At 47.9% G+C, this 18507-nt stretch overlaps 2 protein-coding genes across 3 annotated transcripts; both read right to left on the bottom strand.

Annotated features, from left to right (window-relative positions):
- Positions 1 to 208: 208 nt before the first annotated feature.
- Ddx56 (DEAD-box helicase 56) lies at positions 209 to 10689 on the bottom strand. Its single transcript, XM_031340974.1, has 14 exons — positions 10565 to 10689; positions 10323 to 10484; positions 9692 to 9852; positions 9385 to 9555; positions 9189 to 9279; positions 8375 to 8619; positions 7357 to 7476; positions 6663 to 6776; positions 6478 to 6572; positions 5298 to 5371; positions 5092 to 5181; positions 4233 to 4338; positions 2367 to 2440; positions 209 to 2089 (listed from the first exon to the last, which is right to left on the bottom strand). Exons 1-14 carry the CDS (start codon positions 10622 to 10624, stop codon positions 2012 to 2014), a joined length of 1641 nt encoding a protein of 546 aa, XP_031196834.1. The 5' UTR covers positions 10625 to 10689; the 3' UTR covers positions 209 to 2011.
- Positions 10690 to 13490: 2801 nt separating this feature from the next.
- Positions 13491 to 17765, bottom strand: Tmed4 (transmembrane p24 trafficking protein 4). 2 transcript variants are annotated; one of them, XM_031341891.1, is made up of 5 exons: positions 17685 to 17765; positions 17285 to 17385; positions 16994 to 17119; positions 16627 to 16773; positions 13491 to 14991 (listed from the first exon to the last, which is right to left on the bottom strand). In XM_031341891.1, exons 2-5 carry the CDS (start codon positions 17366 to 17368, stop codon positions 14842 to 14844), a joined length of 507 nt encoding a protein of 168 aa, XP_031197751.1. In that variant the 5' UTR covers positions 17369 to 17385; positions 17685 to 17765; the 3' UTR covers positions 13491 to 14841. The 2 variants fall into 2 exon arrangements, with proteins under 2 accessions (XP_031197751.1, XP_031197750.1); XM_031341890.1 differs by having other exon boundaries at positions 13494 to 14991; positions 17561 to 17762.
- Between the last annotated feature and the right edge of the window lie 742 nt (positions 17766 to 18507).

Raw genomic sequence — 18507 nt, 5'->3', positions numbered from 1 at the left:
GGGTAGAGTCTGTTGCAGCTAGCAGAAGCCTGGAACGGCCACTCAAGCACTCAGGTCACATTTACAGGAGGAGGTGGAATAACGGCAGGACCCCCAAGAACACTAGCTACTGTAGTACCAACCCACACAGTTGGTCTTGTACTGCTGACCAGGCCAGATTCCAAACCGTACCTAGCCCCACCTACTGTGTGATCTCATCTTCACTGTGTTGCTTTAACTTTGAATTTATTTATGGGTTGTGGAAGTACAAATGCCATACATAGCACATATGTAGAAGTCAGAGAAGTTGTAGGAATCAATTCCTTCCTTCCACCACCATGTGGGCCCTAAGGACTGACCTTGGTTCATACACCTTTACTGCTGAGCCACCACCATACGAGTCCCACTGAGCTACCCCAATTAGAACATGAGATCGGCCTCCCAAGTGTTGTTCCAATTTGGAAGGAAAACGTGCATATAACTAACCAGTCCTACACCTTAGTGACTTTACACAGCAGAGTACCAGCTTCATCGTCCCACAAGAACCCTCACTGGGGAAACCCAATCTCTCCATTGGGTGGTTCTGGGATACATATCCTCACCACGGTAATGAAAGTGACAGAATCATAGACACCACCACAGGGAACAGCAGGCATGGGATGCAACATTCACTTCAGTATACTCAACTGTCCAGGGCTATCAGCAAAGCAGGGTTTTCTCTTTTCTTGCATGTGCTGTTATGCATGCAGAGGTCACAAGGTGAGACCAGGGTCTTCCTCTGTTGCTCCCCACCTTAGCTTTTAGGATCCAATCTTCTCCTGTATTGCCTACACTGCTTAGCCAGTAAACTCCTTTTTGCCTCCCTGCCTAAAGGCACACAATGGTACTGGAGATGCAGACGACTACACTCAGCTTTTACATTGATGCTAAGGAAGCAAATCCAGGCCCTCACTACTTGCACAGCAAACACTTTATCTACAAACCATCTCCCCAGCCCCTAGGGTTGTTCTTGACTTTTCTCAGTACAACTGAGCACACAATTGTGTGACACTGTGGACTTCAAGGCTCAGGAATACAACTACCACTGACAATCCTTGTCTTCCCAGGCTACATACTCTAGCTTTCTGGAGAACCTTGGAATTAAGATACAGAAACCCAAGCCTCATACTGTCACTGCAGCCACACACCCTGACTATAACCAAAGTCTCACTTCGGATTTAAGTTCTGTCTTTTCCCACCCCAACCGAGCCTTACGATGCCTGACAATCAAGTGACAAGCAGACAGCCATAGGGTAACACTATGGTATATGGGACAGGAGGATGCTGAGTGAGGATGCAGAGAATCACCTCCTCTGAACCCCCGTGGCCAGTGCTCAGGTTGAGACACGGAGGAAGTGTATCTCGTAGGTGTGCATTCCTTATATTCCACTTACGCGTCTGAAACAAACACAAACTCTCGCAATCTTTCATCCAGGAAGGAAAACTAGCTGCCTTGGCGCTCCCAGGGCTTAGTGATTTTTTCCTCTGAATGTGAACATGCACGTGCTGGTGAGATCGAGGGGCTTATGGTCAGAAATACTCTGACTTAGAAGACTACAATCCCATCTGTCAGCTGATCAGGATCAGTAGAACTGCAGGAACTAGATACAGGGCTCTGGGTCAGCCACAGCCCAACACTGGACCAGCAGAACCAGGACACCTGGCCTTTGCCTGCCAACTGAGGCACTGCATGCAGCAGCAGAGCCAGACAATACCACCTTTTAGCAGTCTGTCAACTCTGAAGATTTGGGAAAGCAGTCTCTTCCCACATTCCAGAGGGTCATAGCCTGGGGCAGCTGGAATCTTTATTCTGCTAATGGACAAAATGGCAGCCCAGCAGTACCAAGGAGATGCGATGAGGTGTCCAAGGCTGCTTCTTCAAAGTACAGTCTGTGCAGACAGCGAGCACCAGAATGTGCCCACAAACAAGAGTGGGAAGCCCACTCCATCCAGGCCAGGATGCCCAATTCAGTGTCCTCAGGCTCAGGCAATCTCAAGAAGGCTTTGCTGTGGGCTTAGGTTTCTTTCCCCTGCGCTTGAAGTCACGTAGTGGGTTCTGGGCCTTCACTTTCTACAAGACCAGAGTTGAAAGTTAGTCTGGAGAATCAGTCAGATGGTCCCATCAGAGTGAGCAGTGCTGGCACCTGACCAAACACCTGTGCCACAAGCCAGAAACCACTAGCTGTGAGGGAGGCGACTGAGGGCAGACACAGGGCCTTCAGGCAGCTGTGAGAATACCACAATCCCACACCCGATCCTGGGAGTCCTATCCCTCCCTCAGCTGCTGAAGATGAAGGGCAAGGTGGAAAGGAGCACTGCTACTATCCCAGGAATTGCAGGAGACATACCTTAGCCTTCCTAGAGAAGGGCATCTTTCTCCTTTTCTTTCGAGGATGTACAAGGCCACGAAGAGCAGCAGGAACTGGAAGAGATACTGGGCCTCAGGGGTAGCCTCACACCCACTTCTAAGCTTCAGCTACACAGTTCTCTCTACCCCATGAGACCTGGCTTCTAGTGTTGGCCCACTCCCTTCTCAGCGCTACCCTGTACACTTACAGCACGGACTCCAATGCAGTCCAGCAGTGGTGGTGCACACATTTAATCCCACATTTAATCAGGAGGCAGAGGCAAGAGAATCTGAGTTCAAGGACAGTCTGGTCTACAGAGTGAGTTCTAGAACAGCCAGGGCCACACAGAGAAACCCTGTCTCAAAAACCATAAAGAAAAAGTAAGGGGATCAGGATGGACGAAAGGAGGAAGAGTATCCAATACTCGGTTATTTGTTTTATGTGCAGACAAAAGATTAAAGTTAGCTCCACAGGCTCCCACTGTCTAAATCACGTCTGTAGTATTTAAATTTAATGCAAAGGACACATAACAAGAAAACAGAAGCTGTGGCATATTTACAGCAGAGTGTGTACACAGCAGAGAAAGGGAGGGAGGGAGAAAGGGAAGAAATGCCTTCAAGGATGAGGCATTTAAAAAGAGAAGTCAGAGGGTGGGTTCTTTTTTGTGCTGCTCCTGAACTGCAAATTCTCTAGTCCCTGCCCCTCCCCTCTATGTCCCACCCCAACTTCACAAGATCCTGGGCCTAGCCTCAGAGCACTCACCTCAACCCCATCAGGATAGGCCACATCTAACACATCATACCTTCCCCTGCTTCTTGCAAACTTCCTGGCCACACTCTTAGTGACTTTGCTCTTAGCAGGTGCTTTAGGCCAAAAGGAGCCTCCTAGCATTTCTGACACAGACTAAGGGTGGGGTCCTCTCCAGCTCACTATCCCTTAGGAACCTGCCCCCAGCCTTGCTCTCACGTTATCTTTCTTGGGCCCTTTCACACTCACACTTTTTCTGCCCTGGTATGTCTTTCCTGTACCTTCCTGTCACCTTTTTTGTTTTTTGTTGTTGTTGTTGTTTTGTTTTGTTTTTTGTTTTTCAAGACAGATTTCTCTGTATAGCCCTGGCTGTCCTGGAACTCACTTTGTAGACCAGGCTGGCCTCGAACTCAAAGATCCACCTGCCTCTGCCTCCCAAGTGCTGGGATTAAAGGCGTGTACCACAACTGCCCAGCCCTTCCTGCCACTTCCAAAGCAGCAACATCACATTAGCAAACTGACTCCATTCCAGGCAGGCAGGACCTGGAATGATGGAGGGCCTATGCTAACTGGCCAGCCACCTTCTCATCGACTCTTCTTTATGTTTATTGTAAGCATAGAAGGCATGGATACTCATTGCCAAAAATATCCCACACGAGACATCCCAAGGGAAAGCCCAGAGCCTCGTGAGATGAGAAGGACCAGCTACCCTTCCTCCCTCGGCACTGTGCAGCTCCCTCATCTGCTCCTACCTACAAACCACAGAGGTTGCAGCTTGGTGCCTGCCAATCTAGAGTATTCTCCAATACAAATGTGCTCAGCATCTTGAGAACACAGGAAGCCAGTCACTGCCTCATTTTCCTACTCAGCCAAACCCTGGAATATGCCACCGACTCTGCATAACCATGGTTTCCTCATCTCCACAGTGCAACACAGTTATCATGAAATAGATGGGTCGAACAAGTCTGTACGAGCTCCTACATGGTGCACAGTTGTTGATGTTCACATACACTGTGCTGCCTGGGTCTCTAGGTCCTCTCTCTCACATACACGCTCTCCCAGCACAAAGCCAAGAGCTAGGCCTTTTCCTCCAGTCTCCTGACCCTTAGCAACACTCACCCAAGTAGTCAGGGACATTGCCCAAATGAGGCTTTACCACTGCCGGGTGCAAGGGCAGATCATGGCGTAGCAGCTGAAGGTCTCTGGGGTTGTCTTCAAAGTATGTCTGACGGGCAGAGAGCACAAAGTTTAAGATGCATAAAAAGTGTCACTGTGAAGTGAAGTTTGCCTACCACTTTGTTCTTCATCCACCTTGATAGCACCAGGCTAGGACAAACCAGGACAGGCTTCTCATGGCTTGCCCAGCTGCCCTCTGCTGGCCAAGTAAGGCACTGCCTGCTGCAGCAGAGCCAAATAATGCTCTCCTGGAAATCTGTCTACTCTGGAGGCTTTGGAATGTGGTCCCTTCTCACACACCAGAGTTTCACAACTTGGAGCAGCTAGAACCTTTGTTCACTCACTGATGCTAGACTACTGAGTCTCCAAAATGGGTACAAGGATATCCGCTGTACAAGGACATGTCTGTTTCCTTCTCTGAGATACAAACAGGCACTCCAAACCATGTAAGCTCACAGGCTGTTCTTCACCAACACCACTAGCCTCTTCACTCTTTTCCATGTTTGTATAATATCTAGGTATGGCTTGTACATCTAAGAACCCTAGTATGTACCCTACAGGGCTTCCAAATAATGTTGTAATGATTCTGATAGTATTCTCAATAGTGTTGTATACACACATACTATGTATGTTCACTTATAATTAATACCAAGTACAAACTAGGAAGCTGTGTCTACCAACACTCCAGCAGAACAGCTGTCTTTTAGCTGGTTTCCTGCCTCTCCCTGCCAAAGGAGCTCTCTGCTTCTCACTTCTCAGCTTAGCCAGCTGCCCAAAAGGACAGCTCTAAGCTTGCCCTCACCTTGAGCTTCTCTGAATGTAGAAGCTCCTCCTTGATCTCCTTCAATCTCGCCTCTCGAATGGCCTGCTTGGTCACGGAGCGCATGGCATCCTGTGGGTAGACCAGGGGTGAGACCACCTTAAACCGGAGTGCTCAGCAACAGGGTATAAGCCCTGGGTTACAGCCCATTCCTCAACTTCCCTCCTGCCCACCCTAGTCAAGCTTACCCTGCAGCGATAGCGAAAGCTTTCAATCTCCTCCATCTGGAACTGGTAGGGAAGCAGGGTGGGGGTCTCGCCCTCTGGGGAGAAGGCAGTTGTGAGGGTTGAGGGCAGGGCCCATGTAAGGCCTTCCCCTGGGAGCCTTCTGCTCCTCTTCTCTGAAATGAGGCTGCGCCCTGAGACGCTACTTGGCATCACTATACTTGGGTCTAAGAGCAGCTCCTAAGACACTTAGGTCAGGGGTATGTGCTTCAACCTGATGTGCCATCATAGCCTCAGGCTCACAGCCTACCATCCACAAGAGCCATCAGGATGATGGCTGCTGCCTGCAGACAAGGCGCACTTCACCCATCAAAGCATCTGAATCCAGACAGAGTGGAGTATCTAATCAGTCCCTGACTATGAAGCAGTCAGTGAACATGACAGAATACTACTTCAGTCACTATGTGAAAGGATATAGTGTCTGTCACTGGGGAAAGATGGTAACGGACAGTGGTAGGAGTCTGTCATCACTGTGGATTTCTTGGCATTTTACATAGGGCCTAATTATATAACCCAGGGTAGCCGTCAGCTAGCTATGTAGCCTGGGCTGACCTAGAACTCTCAACCTTCCCACCTCATGTTCCCAAGTGCTGGGATTACAGTGTGTTACCACATTTGACACTGCTAGAAGGTTTCCTCCTGCCATTCATCTTAGACTTAGAAAAAGATTTATTTATTTTACTTTTTTATGCGTTTTGCCTGTAGGCACATGTGTACTGCCTTCATGCCTGGTGCCTGCAGATGCCAAAAGAGGGTGCTAGAGTTATAGATGTCTATGAACCGTCAAACGGGTGCTAGAAATTGAACCTGGGTCCTCTAAAAGAGCAGCAAGTGGGGCTGGAGAGATGGCTCAGAGGTTAAGACTGCTCTTCCAGAGGTCCTGGGTTCAATTCCCAGCAACCACAACCATCTGTAAATGGGATCCAATACCCATTTCTGGTATGTCTGAAGACAGCTCCAGTGTAGTCACATACATACATAAATGAACCTTAAAAAAGGAAAGAGTAGCAAGTGATCTTAAATACAGATCCACTTCTCAAGCCCCACTCTTTGATTTAAAAATAGCAAAAAAAGGAGTTGATTGCAAGGTGGGATGAAAGAAGCCTGGCTCTTAGGTTCATAGTCATAGAGCAAGGGTTCTTACCTCCACTGAGAAGCTCCTCAATCTTTCCCAAGGAAGACTGCTCTGTGGGCAGCACAAAGGTCAGAACTATGCCTGGGTTGTTGGCTCGAGCTGTCCTGCAGAGGGAGAAGACCAAGCGTGTATCACTAGCCCACAGGATCTGTCCTTCCACAAGCCCCAGCTCACACCATGCCCCATCCTCCTACCTGCCAGCTCGATGGACATAGGCTTCTGCAGTGGGAGGAAGGTCAAAATTGAGGACCGCAGACACATGGTGGAAATCTATGCCCCGGGCCACACCCGACTCTGGATCAGAGGCCCTGAGAAAATAACCTAGTATCAGACAGATACTCACCCTCTGGGAAGGTGTTCTCACATATTATCTCTAAGCCATGTCCTCTAAGAAGAGCTGAAAGACCACCAAACTATCAGACATTAGAATCATTCCAGGAGCTGGGGTGTTGTGGGGTGGCCTGGAGTTCTGACATGTGGCCAAACCCGTGCCCTGACTGACCTCAGCTCTGGGCAACAGCAGAACACACTGACCCACAAACCACCTCTGGGACCTTGGACTCTTCAAGCAGGCAATACCTAGAGAGTATCCCTTTCCCACTCAGATGCACATTTTCTGCACATCATGGCCACAAGCCCAGAGCTGCCTGGACCATCTATCACCCATGCCCAGTCTGACACTCTGTGCTGAACATGCAGGCATCACCCTCTACCGGCCTAGTTCTCTATGTCTGTCCAGGAAGCTAAGCAAGGGCCCGTGGGACTGCCAAGTATAACCATCAAGAATGTCTGGCAACCTACACGCTCTATGCACTTTGGCTTCAGTCTTACAGATGCTGAAAACAGTCCTTTTGGGGAAATGTAGAGAAAAGAGAACCGTGAACTCACTTGTCTCCTTTGGACCCACGGCCTCGCCTCTTGCCTTTGACTTGGGGTCCCAAGATTTCAGCATCTGTCGCTATAACGCAGTCATACAAGCCTTGGTTGAACTGTGAGATGATGTGGCACCTGTAATCCAAGAGGAGTGATCAGCCTGATGGACACAAGAGACTCGTCCCAATCCTAATCATCCTAACCATCATCCTTCCCCACTCTCTCCTCTTTATCTCCTTTACCATCTCCAGATCTGTGCCTCAGCTTCCTCAGTTGAAAAGTAAACCAATGCACTGGAGAGACAGCTCAATGACTAAATGCTCTGGCTGCTCTCCAGAGGACCTACTTTCTAATTCCAGCACCCACATGGCAGCTAATACTTTGTAACTCCAACATCAGGGGATCCCACACCCTTTATGGCCTCTATATGCATCAGGTATGCATGTGGGACACATAAACAATGCAGGCAATAAAACACCCACACACATAATAATAATATTCTTCCTTCCTTCCTGAACAGAGCAGCGGCTAAGTATTTCAGTTGTCATCATACTGAGATTCTAATCCCCAGCAAACGCTTACGAAACAGGAAAGAGGGTCTAGGTGTTCAACTCAGTGGCTGAGTGCTTATCTAGCACAAACAAGGCTCTGGGTTCAATCCCTCGCATTGCAAAGAGGCAGGGGAGGAGAAAAGAAATAAGACCAGCTGTGTGAGGCAGCCCATGAATTTAATCTCAGCACTTAGAAAGCAGAGACAGAAAAGCTGGGCGGTGGTGGTGCACGCCTTTAATCCCAGCACGTGGGAGGCAGATGCAGGTGGATTTCTGAGTTCAAGGCCAGCCTGTTCTACAGAGTGAGTTCTAGGACAGCCAGGGCTACACACAGAAATCCTGTCTCGAGAAACCAAAAAAAAAAAGGCTAACTTGGACTACAAAGATAGCTTAAAACCCATCTTGTAAAAAGGGAAAAACCAACTGGGTTTTCCTTTCGTGTTTCTTCTCAGCTTATCTTTATCAAGACAGATACAGCAGACCTGGAACGCAGTGGGAGTTCTCCGTTGAGCACGCAGGAGGGAATGCTGAACTGTTCCAGGAAAAGACGGAGCCGGTAACCCCTCTCTAGAGTATTGACAAAGAGCAAGGCTTTGCCCCGAATCAGTGACAGCTTGAGCAGGGCATACAGCAGCAAGAACTTGTCTTCTTCTGTCTCACAGACCACCTGAAACTGCTGGAGCTGGTCTGGTCCCGGCAACTGGGACTCCTGTAACTTGAGGGTAACCTAGGAAGAGGACAGACCTGTGATCAGGAAAGAGAAGTGGTTCTATGGCCACTGCCTCACCAAGCAAAGCACCTACATTACTGCAGGGCAGAACATGCCTTTAAGGATTTCTGTTGTGTGAGCCACCACCCTATCCCCCATTTCCCCTCCAGGGCTGTAACCTAAGAACTCAAAGGGCCCTAACTATTGTGGTATTAGAAACAAACTATATATATATATATAGCACCAGTGTACACCGCAAAGACAAACATTGAGAGGGACAGTATACAGTACAGAAGGCCTGCACAACGGTTCTGAAGACTGAAATGTACACAAGAGGGGAACTCTGGTCTTAGAATTTGGCTCCCTTTGAAACAGTGACTCCAAGTAAGCCGTCCAGGCAAAGCCCAGTTTGGACTAGGGGAACCTATAAATATATAATGACTTTAAGTGACTGCCTCTCAGTGACTAAGAATTAGGAATGACACACCTAACAAAATAGTCCCTCCACAAGCGCCAGATGTTTCCTCTGAGAAGGATCGACAAATCTCTGAGTGTCTCCGTTCCAGATGCTCCTCGGCACCACTTACCGGGTTATGTAGTACCAGCTCCTTCAGAGTTTGTACATCCTCATTGAAAGTGGCCGACATGAGAAAAGCCTGGTAAATCCGAGGCAAGTGACTGAAAGGAAGAACAGGGCCTGATCAGGCGCCAGCCCACCCATCCAACTCCAGTCCCAAGTCTAGACCCTAGCAGGTCTAAGGGCCACGGCTGCTTCCTCCTTACCAGAGAAGACTCTTGAGTTCATCCTCAAAGCCAAAGGAAAACAGAAGGTCAGCTTCGTCTACCACCAGTAGCTCCAGGGAGTCCTGGAGCTTCAAGCTTTTCTGCTGCAAGTGGTTTAATACTCGGGATGGGGTCCCCACCACCACATCTGGCTTCTCCATCAACACAGCTCTGCAGGTACCAAGGTTTGGGTGGCAAGAATTTAGCAGCCAGAACCTCACCCTGGCAGACCTGCCCCGCCTTGTCACTCACAATGCCACATCTTTGCACAGCGTTACTCCTTTCCAGGCCTGCAGCTCTCACCCACCTCTGAGAAGCTGAGTCTTCAGCAGCTGAGACATTAGCCACTCGCACATCCCGAGCACAATAGGCGGCCAGCTGCTGGATCATGGACTGGGCCTGCCGCGCCAGCTCCTTGGTAGGAACAAGGACAAGGCCTCTCACAGCTTGTTCCATTACAGGACCTGTCTGTAAGAGCCCGAATTAAAGCCCGTTCAAAGTAGTGGGTCCGCCTGTTGCTTTTCTCCACTTCTTCCAAACGGTCAGAACCATGTACTGCAACACAATCACCTAGCTGTGTTCTGATAATTAATCGTGCCCACCTCACAACACAGGATGCAGAGCTTTCTCAGGTGCTGAAATTTAGAACTAACTTGCTGCATGTCTGAAATTATTTAACATACGAACGAGCTGGTGAGCCCTCTCTAGATAAAAAGTTTACTCAAAATTACAACAGGTTGGTGGTAGTGGTTGGCACCAGGGCCTGGGTTGAGAGTCAAGTAATCTGAACTCCAGCTCAGAGATTATGCTGCAAATAGACCAGGTTCTCTATGGCCCGCCTAACACAGATAAAGGACCGATAGGAACCGTGGCACAGACGGGCACTTCCTCCCCTAGTCTTTTCCTGCCTCATACCCCCTGCTCCTCTCGCTACCCACCGCCTTCTTGTGCAGAAGCAACTGAAGCATCGGAATAGCATAAGCTGCGGTCTTCCCGGAGCCTGTGCGGGCGCGGGCCAGGAGGTCCTTCCCCTCCAACGCCAGAGGTATGGCCTTTTCCTGGATCAACGTAGGTCGCGACCAGCCTAAGTCGGTGACAGCCTAAGAAGGAAGAAGACGCGGCTCAAGCGGCGCGAAGTGCAGCGGCACACTGGGTCCCAGCTCCACAGCCTTCCCCATACCTGCAGGAGTCGGGGATCCAGCCCCATGTGTTCAAAACCCAGCGCTTCTTGGTCCTCCATGGCGTGACTCCACTCTGACAGTGCGCACGCGTAGGGCGGGACAAACCAACAACCAATCAGCTCTGGAGCGTACGTCACTTCCTGGAAGTTCTTTCTCCTAGATGTCCGGCGTTGCTGCCCTCGTGTGATGCTGGCTGTGCGCAGGCGCGTTCCGCAATGTTGTCCCTTGAACACCCTCCGAATTGTGGGTGCCTCTTCTCAGGCTCCCTAGCCTTCCCTGACCAACAGAGTGATGTGGGCAGGACTTTGCTAGGTTTTGGCTGGGATCCACCCGCGTTTTGGCTAAAGGGAGGCAGCCGCCACTTAGGCACATGCGCAAAGGAATTAAGGTTCTGTGGGTAACCACAGAGGCAAATCTCACTGAAGAGGCAGAAATCGCGGCACAAGTTGCTAACCTAAGGTAAATGTTATATCAGGCCTCCAGCTACAATGAAGATTTTCACAAATACTTTCACACGCCCTGCAAACCTTAACAGCTCGCTAAAGACCAAGTTGACCCCTTCCTGGGACCATCTTACACAGAAAACCAAAAACAGAGAAGGATGTGCAGTCCGATGTTGTTACACATGTTAATGAGGCCCATTCTTCCAGAATTACTTACCAGGGACTGTCCTTAGGAGTTTTCCTGTTTTGTTTTTTTGTTTTGTTTTTGTTTTTAGATGTGGCCTCACTATGTAGTGGCTAGCCCGGAACTTGGTAGGTAGATCAGATTGGTTTTGAACTCAGAAATTCGCCTGATTTAGGCTCCCTAGTGCTGGGATTAAAGGCGTGCGCTACCACCCTTCCTTGTGACCTCTTTTTTGTTTGTTTGGTTGGTTGGTTGCTTTTTTGTTTGTTTCGAGACAGAGTTTCTCTGTATAGCCCTGGCTGTCGTGGAACTCACTCTGCAGACCAGGCTGATCTCGAACTAAGAAATCCGCCTGCCTCTGCCTCCCAAGTGCTGGGATTAAAGGCATGCTCCACCACTGACTGGCTTCTTGGGACCTCTTAAACACCTTCTAAAGCCAAAAATACAGTGTCAATATCGAGCTTGGGCCCACTTCTGAGCGCTGCTCCTCGCTCCCAATCACTTTCTTCCCAAGAGATCTTAAAAGAACTCTGCTTTATCCCTCGCTGTCCTTAATTCCTTTGCGCATGCCACTCTAGCTCTCTAATAAACAGCTTGCCTGAAGGTAACCTAGTCTGGTCTCCTAAAACTAAAAGTTGTTCTTAAGCCATTCTGGTAATTATTGTTAGGGCAATAATAGAAAAGAGATTGGTGGGGCTAAAACATTTACCAACAGAGTCTTACAGTGACTGTCTATTCAGAAAGCACTCCTGGTAACAGGAGTAGGCTGAGCTGAGGGAAAGACCAAAAATGGGAAACCGGCTCAATATAGAGCACTTCCCTAGCGTGCATGATGCCTTAGATTCTCAATCAGCAACAAAGGAGAGGAAAAGTGGGAGACTTAAGGTGGGGCTAGAAGCCTAACAGCAAAAGCTGGACTCTGACACGCGTGACTGCAATGAGCTAATCCTGATGATCTAGATCAGTGGTTCTCAACCTTCCCAATGCTGCTACCCTGATACAGTTCCACAGGTTGAGAGGACTCCCATCCATAACATTATTTTTGCTACTATTTCACAACTGTAGTTTTGCTACTGTTACGTATCATGATGTAAATGTGTCTTTTCTGCTGGTCTTAGGTGGCCCCTGTGAAAGGGTAATTTGCCCCCTGAAGGGGTCATGGCCCACAGGTTGAGAACCAGTGATCCAGACTAACTCCCTATTTTAAAGTTATCTGATTAGCAATCTTGGCCATGTTGAAATGGCATTCACAAGTTTCAGAGGTTAGGATGGAAATACATTTGGGGCAATCATTTTCCTGCCTACCATACCTCTCATATACAAACTTGCATCTGGCCGTAATTGAGTGCTGCCAGAAATCTGTTTAAGTTTCCAAAGTGGGGGATGGAAAGGAATCAACAAGAAAAAAACTTGCTTGTTTACAGGGATGTGTGCTCCAATGTGTTTATTATGGACAAAGCCATCGATGCCTGGCCTGGCCTTTTCTAGCCTCTCGCTCTCTCAAGTCTAGTCTACTTTGCTGGCTAGAATGCTGGAGACATCAGAGCAGAAAAGTGTCTCTTCTCGAGAGCCTCATGTTATGGATCTACACATCTAAGTCATAAAAAAGACATCTTGTTTCTGGGCATGTTACCACACTATAAAATCCCAACCCTTGGGAGGCAGAGCCAAGAGGATCTTGACTTAAAGACCAACACAAGCTCTACCTCAGGACTGTCTCAAAAACAATCCAAGACTTTTTCTTTGCTGGCATGGTGGCATAGGCCTTTAATCCCAGCACTCTAGTGGCAGAGGCAGGTGGATTTCTGTGAGTTCAAGGCCATCCTGGTTTACACCAGAGCTATATATAAATACTGTCTCAAAAAACTAAAAACAAAATAATTCTAATATCTAACTTCTAATACTAACTCTAACCTGAAGAAAACTACAAAGCTTTTTTTTTTTTTCTTTTTTTTCTAAGACAGGGTTTCTCTGTGTAGCCCTGGCTGTCCTGGAACTCACTCTGTAGACCAGGCTGGCCTCGAACTCAGAAATCCGCCTGCCTCTGCCTCCCAAGTGCTGCGATTAAAGGCATGCACCACCACTGCCTGGCTGCAAAGCTATTTTAAGTACCAGAGGAAGTTTTCTAATGGCTAAGTGGCCATCCAGAATAGAAATAGGAGGGATATATAGAAATTTTTTTCACCTTTTTGCCTTCCTCTTTTCAAACTAAAAAAAAAAAGCATATACTCTAAGTATAAAATATGTTTGCATATATGGTAGAGTACATACACAAAAAAACCCAAAGGGAGAGTTTAGTTCTATAAGTCAGAAAAAGAAATTTAATAAATATTCCAAATAAATATATAATAAGACTATGAAATAAAATATCAAGAACGGGCAACTAATTGCCTGAGGCTTATACAGAAGTGGGCGAGTAAAGTTCAGGCAGAGCTGTTTAGGATTCAGAAGCCAAGAAACCAACTTCTTGTTGTTGTTAGTTCTTTGCTGACATCTTACCAACTAGTGTGACCTTCAGAATGGTTAAGCAGTTATCCCACCTATTCAGGCTAGTCCTTACCATGAATGCCCACTGAAGTCTACTCCAGGTTTTCCTCAAAGGTAAGCAATCAAGGCAGTGACCTTCTTTCCCTCCACCCACCATCTTTTTTTGGCCTCACTTCTACCCATAACCTATTATTTCATAACAAACACAGTTAACTATGTTTTATTTCATTGGAAAAAATCTGCATAAAGAACCAAACTCTGGTTCCCTTGAAGAAAATTTGTCAAGTGTGGTGGCGCATGCCTCTTTAATCACAACATTTGGTAGGCATACACACACACGGTAGATCTGAGGCTAGGCTAGCCTACATACAGGGTTCCAACAAAAAATGAACCTTCAAACATTTACCACTGTTTAAGTGAAACTTGAGAGGAAAGAGGGCACAGCGCCGAGTTGCTCTGCCACTCTTTCCTGTGATCCTGTGGGATCAGACTCACAAGGATTCAAGAGAACTCTTGTTGGCCTTCTGACAGGAATCTGCTTGCTGGCCCCAGACTGCCGAAATCACTGCATGGCAGTTATTACAACCGTGTGATTAAGTAGAATGGATAAGGTCTGGACTGGTGTTTTTGGCTAGTTACAGGCAGTGATGATCATTCAATCAGGAAGGAAAATAGATAATTTATCCAAAAATAGTTCTAAAATATAGAAAAACATCTCAATCCTTCAGGGCCCCGAACTGCCCCTTATTTACATTCACAAAGCCACTGGGAGAACTCAGGATTGACCCAGGAAGGAACACTGAGGCAAGATCTCCTCCATAGGCATGCCAGTTGCTTACTGAACAAGCAGACAAACAGAAAACAGAAGTGCATTGGTCATCTCTTCGCAAACAGAGGAGAATCACCAGAGGCAAAAGAAATGACTTGATCTTGGGTTAATTGCAACTTCTCCTAAAGCCTAAGGCAGATTTTGAAAGCTTAGACCAATGTCTGTTTCTTGGAGAACCAGGGTCAAAGGTAGCTGATCTGAATGGCTTCAGGTCATGATACCAATGACACACTGTTTTTCATTTTTCCTCCTCAAAACCCAGGTGGACGAGGGGCTGGGTGGGGAAACTACCAAATAATTGAGGTAAAAGGGAAAGGTTATAGGGCAAGATCCCTACACCAGCTTCTTCGCCTCAAAGAAGCTCTTGAGGTGACGCATCTGCCAGATGCCAGTGAGGATGAGGATGACGGTCTGGGCGATGGACCACCACAGGACCCTCTGGTTGGTGCTCTCACTGGTCAGACGGAAGCGCTCTTCACGATACTGCATGGGACAGTGAACAAAGAATTAGAATGGGCAGAAAAACAGAACCTGCTATTATAAGGCCCTCCACTGGTGTGACTGCACAACTTCAGACCGAATGCCTCTGGAGTACCACCTCTAATTCCATTCAGAGGCTAGTCCTTCCACTGGGACTGCTCTAGGAAGGAAAGTAACGTTCTCTACAACTCTTTCTGTAAGGACTGAAATCATGCTTTCTCCAGCAAGAGGCCATGGAAAAAAGCAAGCAATGGGTATTACTAAATTGTACACTATCCTCCCTAGAATGGTTCATACAATTTAGAAATAACTCTCCAAAACAAGATGAGATCTATACATACAACAGACTATGACTCAACCTTAAAAGGCGAATTCCATAGCTGGAGGAGGTGGTGGATGCCTTTAATTCCAGCACTCAGGAGGCAGAGGAAGGCCAATTTCTGAATTCCAGGCCAGCCTGGTCTACAGGACAAGTTCCAGGACAGCCAGGGCTACACAGAGAAACCCTGTCTTACGGACAGGGAGGGACAGTGATAGTTCTACAGGATAGAAAGATAACCCAGTGTTTGTAGAGGACCTGAGTTCACTTCTCAGCACCCATGTCAGGTAGCTGGAAACCACCTGTAACTCTAGCTACTGAGGATCTGAAGCCCTCTTCTGAACTCACAGGACACCTTCACACACACATACAAAAACCTATACATAGACACAAATACTTGATAAGAAGACATGTTTAAAGAGGTACGGCATGAAGGCGATCAGAGCCCTCATCCAGCATGTGTGGTGACCTAGATTAAATTTCTAGCACTGCAAAAATAAATAAATTTAAAAAACAGGAGTTCTGACAAACTACAAGGCAGATAAACCCTGGGCACGCTGTGCTAAATGAACTAAGACAGACACAAAAAGGATTCCACGTAACTGAGTTAGTGATCAAGACCATAGGCAAAAAGTAGAACTGCAGCTGAATGGGAAGCAGGGAGTCAGTGTTGACTAATCAGGATCAAAGAGGAAACATCCAAACCTCAGCTAGGGAAGAGGAGAGGTTAACGGGGTCAGAGTCTCTGGGAAGGTCAAAGTTATGCAGGTAGACGGCAGTGATGGTTGCTACGGGATGCCACAGCTCTGTACACTTACAAACAGTTAAGATGTTAAGTTTTATATATATTTCATAACAAACAGAAAAAAATATTAAACGGTTTACAGCCACACCATCCCAAACACTTGAGATCTGATCTCAGAAGCTAAGCAGAGCCAGGACTGGTTAGTACTTAGATGGAAGACCACCTGGAAATATTGAGTGGTGTAGACTCTTAGAACATATATACATATATATGTATTTATATATAACATATAACCACATAATATAACTAATTTTATATATGTGTATAAAATACAGACACACACATACACACACATACACATGACTGAAAGTGTGGCTCAATGGTAGAGAGCTTGCCTAACATTCAATCCTGGCACTGTAGACATACACAGAAAGAAAGGAAAGAAAACCAAAACCAAACCTCACCTATGTAGACTGGTAACTTCCACATCATTCCTGAGTAGAGAAGGCCCCAGCAGACACGTTGCACAGTGAGTTTAAAGGTCAATTACAGCCTCTAAGTGCAAGTCCCTTACCCTCTGATAATCCTGCTCCTTCTGGATCTGTTCCACCTGATCAAGCAACTGGCGGGCACGAAGCTGTAGCTCTGTCAACTTATCCTTAGCAGCGATCTCGGGGTAGTTGTTGGCATGCTCCCCAACCTGGATGTCCAAGTGTACACGCTACAAGGAAACACGAGTCAATGAGGGGGTGCCACCCGCCGTCTGTTACTGCTGTGGACTCCGACTCTTATCTCCGGCTGAATGAGGAAGAAGGGCAAGCCTCCAGTTCTAACTGTACCCACTTGCTCCCCTCAAAAGGCAAAATTAAAAGAAAAAATAAAAGACAGCAATAAATCAACTTTGGTATCAAGTGAGAAACTTTTAAGGCTGAGCCTCTTACCAGTTTGCCTCCTGCAAAAAGAGCCATCCTGGTGGAGTTGGAGTGCAGACAAATCTGATGGTCACCGGGTGTGTGGGAAGTGAACGTGAATCGGCCCTCAGAGCCGTATTGCCGGGACAGTACTACCTGCAATATGCATCAAGCCCCAACTTTACAACGATCTCTCAAAATGCAAGATCTGGTACTTGGGGACTTTTTCTCAGGACCACGGCAGTACTTTACATCCCATAAAGACATTAACGGATAGCTGACGCCAGCTAGAGCCTTTTCAGTGAAGCGGTGGGGGCTTACCTTGCTATCCGGGTCTTTCACCTCTACATGCATGCCCAGGCCCGGGGTCGATGGCAGGAAGACCTCTTTCTGCTTGTCCCACATCTGAGTTCGATAGTTGCCTGCAGGGTAGACACACAGTCACAACCTAGACCTCAACAAGTGGCCCTAGGGCGCTGTGCAGGGGACCTGGTGCCTTCAAGGCACCCTCAGGATGGGGTCGAGCCGACAGGGAAGGAGGGGTGCTTCCAAGGGCCAGGCGAAAACAAAGGGCCTCTCCACCCTCAGCCCCCTGACCGATGACCATGGTCTCGTCGGGTATTTCCTCGATGAAGCAGCGCTTCTCAGTCTCGCCGATGTGGAAATACAGCCCACGGGCACCCGCAGCGCACACAGTAAGCACCAGTAGCACAAACCGCACCATCCCCTGTAGCGGTCCGACCCGGACACCTGCCATCGCGACTCAACCTTGCACATGCGCACACTTGCAGTGCACTCAGCGTTTGCGCACCGGCTTGAAAACGGAACGTGCGCCTGCGCAGTGGCGCAGTCCCTCAGCTCCCTTGACTAGCCCGGTCCACTGTACAGCCGACCCCAGGCTTGCTCTGCTCTGTGCCGGAGCGCTCCCTAGCGTAGACTAGCCTTACACAGAGAAAAAGCCTGCGAGGTGAAGCTGCCCAGGGTTTCTGTCCCTTGTCTTTGGGCTTGAATGCCCTTGCTATGCAACGCTCTGCGCCTGCGCCTCGTGTAAGGAGCCGCAAGAATACTTTTCGGTCGAGGGTGCTAGGCGATTTGAGATGTTTAACCTGAACAGCGTGAATTCTTCTGGTCCCCAGCACCCCAGTAAATTAAACCTTTCTTTTGAGCACCCTACAGAAGAGAACACATTGTGTCATTTCACAATTACAGGACTTACTGAGTCACAATAAATTCATAGTTAGCTTAGTTTACACAGCCTCCTGAGCAGTGTGTTATCACACCTGGTGCTGCTGGGCGCTAAGGATGGAGCTTCCTGCAAGCCGGCCAAGCACTCTACCAACTGAGCTACCACCAACTCAAACAAAGGTTCTTTTATCTTAACTACTTAACTACTATCCCTCAGGTCATACATTATATAGTATACAGTGGTCATGTCTATGCCTATGTCCTAGCATCAGCTGTCAGCTTGACACAACAGGGAAGAGGGAACCTCAATTGAGGGCTGACCCCCATTGAACTAGCTTATGAGCTTGTCTATGGGCCAT

This window comes from Mastomys coucha, unplaced genomic scaffold (genome assembly GCF_008632895.1).
Source record: "Mastomys coucha isolate ucsf_1 unplaced genomic scaffold, UCSF_Mcou_1 pScaffold22, whole genome shotgun sequence".
Lineage (NCBI taxonomy): Eukaryota > Metazoa > Chordata > Mammalia > Rodentia > Muridae > Mastomys > Mastomys coucha.
Note: the sequence above shows the minus strand (reverse complement) of the source record. Positions and strands in the feature narration are given on the sequence as shown.